Source organism: Zea mays, chromosome 9 (assembly GCF_902167145.1).
Source record: "Zea mays cultivar B73 chromosome 9, Zm-B73-REFERENCE-NAM-5.0, whole genome shotgun sequence".
NCBI lineage: Eukaryota > Viridiplantae > Streptophyta > Magnoliopsida > Poales > Poaceae > Zea > Zea mays.
Window position 1 is genome coordinate 39,963,428 of NC_050104.1, and position 7,757 is coordinate 39,971,184.

A 7,757-nucleotide genomic window follows, 5' to 3' on the forward strand; every position below is an offset into this window, starting at 1 on the left:
TAACCGAGGGACATATGAAACTAGGGACCACCTACCCATGCGGTTACCTATAAATACCCTCGTCCTGTACACGGATGAGACATACATAACAAGCGCTAGAGTTCCATACCTACCATTTTACTGTGCACCTGAGCATTGTCAGTTTTCGAGTGTTTGGGCCCACTTGTCTGCATGTTAGTAGGTCAAACAATTGGATTTATACCATGTTTAGAAATCCTATAGCTAATAGTTAGCTAGTTAACAAATTATTGACTGGGCTGAGTCTGTTAATAAACTAATTGATAGCTGTTTGATAGCTCAAAATTAGCTGGGTATTAGTCACGGATATTTGTAACCTCTACAGTTAAATTTGACAGCTAACTATTTGCTCTGTAGATTCTAATAGGGCCTTAGTCTAGACGCGAGCGTGAAAGGGAAATAATTCCCGTTTTTGTTGCTGTTATTGTTTGCTATACACAACGGCTAGCTGAGTTGTGAAATCGAATCTTTGTTTCGTCATCTTCATCACTGAATTTCAGCCGCCAATTTGATTTGATGCCCTTTATTTGAGCTGCACCATATATGGCAGGGGCTAAACCCTTTCCTTTCCTCTTGTTCAAATAAAGAAGACAAAACACCCGGCCAGCACACAGAATGACAGGAAGCAGCAAACCTTTCGGTTTCTCGAGCGCAATGCCTCTCGCTGCAGTGCTCCTTCCCCTCCTCGTCCTCGGCGCGTCGTCGGTGTGTCAAGGTCAAGGCGCTGCGAGCCACAACATCACGGCCATCCTGGCGGCGTACCCGGAGTTCACCGACTTCAGCGCTGCCCTGGTCAGCACCGGCGCCGCGGCGGAGATCGACCGCCGCAGCACCGTCACCGTCCTCGCCGTCGACAACGCCGTCATGGCGCGGCTAAAGGCGCAGAAGCTGCAGCTCGACGACCTGCAGCGCGTGATCTACCTCCACGTCCTCCTGGACTACTTCGACGCCGCCAAGCTAGGCAGCATCCAGGGCGGTTTCGCCCAGGCCGCTAGCCTCTACCAGGCCTCCGGCAAGGCGCAGGGGAGCGACGGGATCGTCAACATCACCGTGTTCCCCGACGGCCGCGTGGCGGCGTTCACGCCGTCGGGCCCCTCCAACAGGTTGCCGACCGCCTTCTACCAACGATCCATCAAGGAACAACCGTACTACATCGCCGTCCTGCAGGTGAGGGACCTGATCTGGTCTCCGGCGCCGGCGGACGGGGTGCAGGCTCCACCGCCCGCGCCGCAGCCCGACGCGGCGCCGGGGTTGACGGATCTGCTGTCCAAGAACGGCTGCGGGGGCTTCGCCAGCCTCCTCGCCGCGACGGCCGACGCAGTCACCAAGTACGACAGCAGCGCCGCCGGGCTCACCGTCTTCTGCCCGGCCGACGAGGCGGTGGAGGCCTTCAACTCCACCTTCAAGAACCTCACCGCCGACGCCCAGCTCGCGCTCCTGCTGTACCACGGCGTGGCGGAACACTACTCCGCGCAGTCTCTCAAGGCGATCAATGGGGACGTAAGCACGCTTGCCTCCGACGGATCCAAGAACAACAACGGGTACAACCTAACGATACGTGCCGACGGGGACACAGTGAAAATCTCGTCTGCATCTGCCAGCGCCGCCACGGTGACCAAGACGCTGCTCGACAAGGCGCCGCTCTCCGTCTACCTCATCGACGCGGTGCTCCTGCCAAGGCAGCAGTCTAACGACGACCAGGGACACACTGCGCCCGCCCCTGCGCCGGCCTCCTCGCCTGCACATGCACCTACACCTGCCCTTGCGCCGGTCTCGCCGTCGCCTGCCCCTGTACCGGTCTCGCCGTCGCCGTCGCCGTCGCCTGCACATGCACCCACACCCCCACTTGCCCCTGCTCCGGTGACTGCACCTGCGCCCAGGCGTCGCCCAGCGCCATCGCCAGAGCACACTACCCCAGCTCCTTCGCCAGACGCGGACGGCCAACCGCCTGCAGATCAGAAGAACAACGCAGCAAGGGACACGGCATCTTGGACTATCGGCGCGGCGCTGGCGATCGTGTGCCTCTTGTCGTGAAGGGTTTAAGGCTTTAAGCTTAGATATATTGACGCCGATTGGGATCCGTCATCTCGCCGCCAATACCAGTGTACACTGAAGACAATGTTTATGGGCATGCATTGGCCAAAATAATATTATTCTGCTTCCGCCTGCTTAACTATCCTGCGATTGCTAATCGAGCTCTTGCCATCAGCTCCAGTTTCAAACGGGCCCAATTATGCAAGAGCAATCGATTTTTTTTCTGGACTTCACTGAAATCTAGTGTTTTAAATCTCTGGACAAGACAATTTAGCGATCGACAGAATGAAAAAACAGCAAAGTGCCGGCTACAGTGGACTGTCTCGTTTGGGACAAGTGTAATGGATGGGATCGAAGAAATTACTAAATACTCTTGAAACAGCTATAGCCAGATATAGTGGTAGCTAGCTATAGCGGAAGATTTAGAACCTTGCTGAAAAATCGCCTTATGCAATACTATCATGGCAACAAATTCCTAAGCATCCCATCTCCTTAAAAAATCCCTAAATTCCTCATAAAAGAGGAAAATATTTCTGAATACCTCATCTTACAATCTGACATCCATGATATTCATCAAAGACAAGACAACCTCCTCATTCCTGAACACCCCAACCCCTAAACATACCGCAAGCTGCTAAAAAGTTATAGCTGATTTAAACTGGTCAGCTTATTGGTAAAGTAATAAAAGCCAGCAATTTAAGCAGCAATAATCCATTAACTGCCCCCAATAAGCTAATAGGGACATCTATATGATTATATCAATAACCAACTTTACACCTAGCTAGATGCATTAGTTGTTTGGTTTGAGGAATGAGCTAGTTCATCATCTTCTCACTCCTCACTTTTTTGTTTGGTTTGTGGAATGGAATGAGTTGATCCATTATCATCTCATTCATTATACTTAGTTAGTCAGTATTAATATGAGGAATGAGGTCATCCCACCAAATTTGAGGAATAGACTCATGATGCATCACCACATTTTGAATGGAGTGATTCCTCAAACCAAACACCCCCTAAGTGATCCAGACAGTCCCAATTTTTTATAATACTAGTGTAAGTGTACTGCGTAATTAAAAAAATATTAAATACAAGATATTTATATATATCCTTATAATATTAAATTTATTAATATGTTGGTCTTACAACATAATTGTTACGATAATTGTTTAAATCAACAGCTAATCTAGTTCTCTGATGAGGTGTATCGTTGTCTGTTGTGCAGACCATCCTGCACTTTCACTTTCTACCCTTCTTGCATAGTTGCATAAGCTGCCAATTATAAAAAAGTCACCAAAATCTCAATTATGGAAAACCAGAAATCTGCTAATTGTAGCTTGGTTCTATGTCAGTGAAAACCACCAGCCTCCTATCTTTAAGCTAATTATGGGCTGCCACTAAATTATGAGCTGGCAATGAGAAACAGATGTGCGCTTCGCACATGGTAGAGGGGGAAACAGATGTGCGCTTCACGCGTGACGTAGTTGTTAGGCGAGAAACGAAAGCGGAAAACAGATGTGTCCAGTTGTTACATGAGAAGCGCTAGAAGAGGAAACATGTGTGCTTCGCGCATGCCGCAGAACGATCGTCACATGTGATGCAATTGTTAAGGAAAAAAGCGAGGGAGAGAGAAACAGATGTGCACTTCGTGCGTGGCATAGAACAACCGTTGAAACGAGTCCTTTTAAGAAGTAGAGATAGGTAAAATAAACCTCGAAGTCGCAGGTGTCCATGTAACCACACAATAAGGCTATCTCCAACAACTTACTCGTCCTATCTCCCATCCTATATCTCATTTCAATCTATTGGCGCCGATCAGGGTGCCAATAACTGCGTTGAGAACCGGCGATGGTGCTCTCTGCACATGCACGGACGGTCCGTGGCCAGGGGCCGGACGGTCTGCGACTTGGCGCAGGGCTGGCGTTCCGACCTAACGAGCCGAACGGTCTGCGCCTGCAGGCTTGACGGTCCGCGCGTGCGCAGGGGTGGCGGAGTTCGCCGGCAGCGCCTGGATCTCACTCTCGGGAGGGACCCTGTCGGGGAGGAGAGGTCCTAGGCTTTGTCTATGGTTAGCAGGCCGACCTAGACACCTCTAATAGATGTAGAGTCGAAGAGAAGCGGAGGATTTGGGGATTGAGAGGCTAAACTAGAACAAACTAGAACTACTCCTAATTCCTAAGGTAAAAACGAGATGCATACTAGTCATTGATTCAATTTTTGATGATTCCAATCGACCGTATTCCTCTATATGTATAGAGGAGGGGTTCTGGACCCGTTACAAACCAATCTCCCAAGTTAATTCCGTGAATTTAGCTAACAACCGTCGCAAGAAACTCGGAAACCTAACTGGCTCTATGCGCGCGCGGACCGTCCGGCCTCAGGGCCGGACCGTCCGCCCTACCTATTTTGGTGCTCAACATATGCCCCTGCCTTTTAGCGGAGCTGAGTGAACCAAAAGCAACTAACTAGATGCGATCACATCGGTTTCTTAGGCATCTTGCCACATACTAGGATGGTACTGCTTGAGGAAACATCCATTTAACGCCTTAGGCAAGTCTTTGCCTTGTAATGTTTGCAACAAGTAGGCATTACAGGACATCACTTGCGTGACCTTGTAAGGTCCTTCCCAGCTTGGCAACCACTTCACAAACTTCCAGTCTTTATTCCTTAGAGGTAAGATAGTCTTTCATACCAGGTCCCCTAGGTGGAACGATTTAGCATTGACCTTCTTGTTGTAAGCTTTGGCAACTATGATCTTGTCCTGATCTATTTCTCCTAAAGCTGTCAATCTCTTGTCGGTCACTTCATCAATATTGTCCATCGTTGAATTATAATAATCACCGACAAGAGATTGACAACATCTAAGCTTATTTCCACAGGCAACACTGCTTCCTGCCCATAGACAAGCTTAAACGGAGATACTTTAGTAGCACGGTGTTTATATATCCTATGAACCCATAAAGCTTCGGACAAAATTCTATGCCACTATTTAGGATGATCAGATACTTTCCTTTTTATCAGGATAATCAATGTTCTATTACTAGACTCGGCCTGCCCATTGTCCTAAGCATAATACGGAGAAGAATTGAGCAATTTGATTCTATATAATTCAGCAAACTCATGTACCTCCTTTGACATAAAAGAAGCCCCCTGGTTTGTAGTTAAAGTGTGGGGAATGTCGAATCTATGAATAATATACTCGGTTATGAACTCAATTACCTCCCTATGTGTCATGTTCTTCAGAGCAACAACTTCAGTCCATTTAGTAAAGTAGTCAGTGGCAACTAACACAAACCAATGCCCCTTTGATGATGAAGGATGGATTTCTCCTATAAAGTCCAATCCCCATCCTCTGAAAGGCCAAGGTTTAATGATAGGATGTAATTCGGCTATAGGGATCATTTGTAAGTCGCCGATTTTTTGACATACTTGGCATCCTTTGTATTACTTGAAACAATCGGCTATCATGTTAGGCCAATAGAAGCCAGATCTTCGCAATAACGACTTCATCTTCGGAGCTGATTGATGGGTACCACAAATTCCTTCATGTACTTCGGCCATGGCTAATATAGCATCACTTGGGCCCAAGCACTTAAGCAGGACGTCATCAACCATTTCGGCGGTAGAGTTTATCACTCGTTAAAACATACTTGAAAGCTGTACGTCGAACGTTCCTATCTGTCCTAACACTGGGATTTCGTAGGTAATCAACTATGGGCGTCCTCCAATCAGTTTCATCGGCTTTGTTCTCAGCCGATTTTACCAGGAGGACTTCCCTGGCAACCCCGGACGGTCTGCGACCTGGGGAATTAGCCCTGCACCGGTTATCAGATTTTCGGTGTTGTGAAATTTCCCTCGCTTTATCCGACAACCTGATGCATCTTGTGCCAAATTGTTAGCTCTATAATTCTCAATCCTAGAGATGCGTCGATTGCTGAATTCGTCAAAAGAATGAATTATGCCCCAACATTTTTCAAGGTAACTATTTAGAGTGCCATCTAGACATTGATACTTTTCTAATATCTGTTGGACCACTAGCTGAGAATCACCAAGTGCCTTCACATGTTTCACTCCCATATAGTTTAATAGCTCCAAGCCGAATAGAAGGGCTTCATATTCGGCTTGATTGTTAGTATAATAAGTTTTTAATCGGCTAGAGAAGTCAAAGGAAGCATTACTTGGTCAAACAAGCACAATGCTAATTCCTTGTCCTTTGTTGCAAACCAATCCATCAAAATATAGAGTCCAGGGAGTAACCGTGAGATATGATACGCCTGGTTTAGGAGCATTATCAATCCAATGTTCTACAATAAAATCTGCTACGACCTGGCCTTTCATAGATTTCAATGGTTCATAGGCCAAGTCGTATTCTATAAGTGCATAAGCCCATTTACTGATTCTACCACTCATTATCGAGTTTTGCAACATGTATTGATCACATCGGCTTGACTAGAAACAATGCAATGACTAGGCAATAGATAACACCTACATTTGGTGCATGCATAAAACAGGCATAGACATAACTTCTCAATGAAAGTGTACCTTGTTTTAGCGTCCACCAGCCTCCAACTTAGGTAGGTTACCACATGCTCCTTTCCTTCGGTTTCTTGTGTTAGAACAGCTTCAATAACTTTATCTTCGGATGCAATGTATAATCTAAACGGTACTCCTGCTTGTGGTGCTTTTAATACGGGAGCCGAAGACAAATATTTTCTAATGAGATCAAATGCTTCCTCTTGTTCTATCCCCCAGGTGTATTCGATATCATTTTTAAGCCAAAGGATAGGAGTGAAGGCATTGATCTTCCCTGCTAGATTAGAAATAAACCTTCGTAAATAATTTACCTTACTGAGAAACTTCTACATTTCAAGCTTACATGTCGGAGGTCCCACATTCAGAATGGATTTAATTCGGTCAAGGTCTATCTCTATACCATGTTCATGAATTATAAATTCTAAGAACTTACCAGCCAACCTCCAAAAGCACATTTACGTGGGTTCATTTTAGACCATACCGACACATTTTATCAAAGGCTTTGCGCAAATGAGCTATATGAGAACTAAACTCAGCCGATTTGACTACGATATCATCAATGTAGACTTCCATAGTATTTTCCAATAGATCGTTAAAGATCAAATTCATAGCCCTCTGATAAGTAGCACCAGCATTTTTCAGGCCGAATGTCTTGACAACACACTCAAATAAACCAATAAAGCCTGGACATATAAAGACCATTTTGAACGCATCTTCTTTGGCCATGAAAATCTGATTATATCTGGCATTACCATCAAGAAAGCTAATAATTCTATTTCCTAACACATTATTGGTCAACGTGTCGGCTATGGGCATGGGATATTCATCTTTTGGAGTTGCTCTATTCAAATTGAGAAAATTAATGCATACTTTGAGCTTACCTGAATATTTCTTCTCCACCAGCACAATATTAGAGACCCACTCTGCGTATCTGCAAGGTCTAATAAAATTAGCTCCTAGCAGCCGATGAATTGGGAGTAAGTCTGGACGAAATGTTCTAGCTTTCTACTTGAAAGGTCTGAAACCGGACTTAATAGGCAATCGATGCTCTACTATCTCTCGGCTTAATCTTGACATCTCAGTGTAATTGCAAGCAAAGCAATCAGAATATTCTTTTAATAGACCGGTCATTTCATTTCTAGGATTGGTCTCCAGTGTCTTTTTCACAAAAGTCG

The 7,757-nt window shown here is 46.0% G+C and overlaps 1 protein-coding gene across 1 annotated transcript; it reads left to right on the plus strand.

Annotated features, from left to right (window-relative positions):
- The first annotated feature begins 625 nt into the window (after positions 1-625).
- LOC542362 (endosperm specific protein 1) lies at positions 626-2,189 on the plus strand. The gene has a single exon (NM_001138256.1). The coding sequence runs from the start codon at positions 634-636 to the stop codon at positions 2,050-2,052; it is 1,419 nt and encodes a 472-aa protein (NP_001131728.1). The 5' UTR covers positions 626-633; the 3' UTR covers positions 2,053-2,189.
- Positions 2,190-7,757: the final 5,568 nt, after the last annotated feature.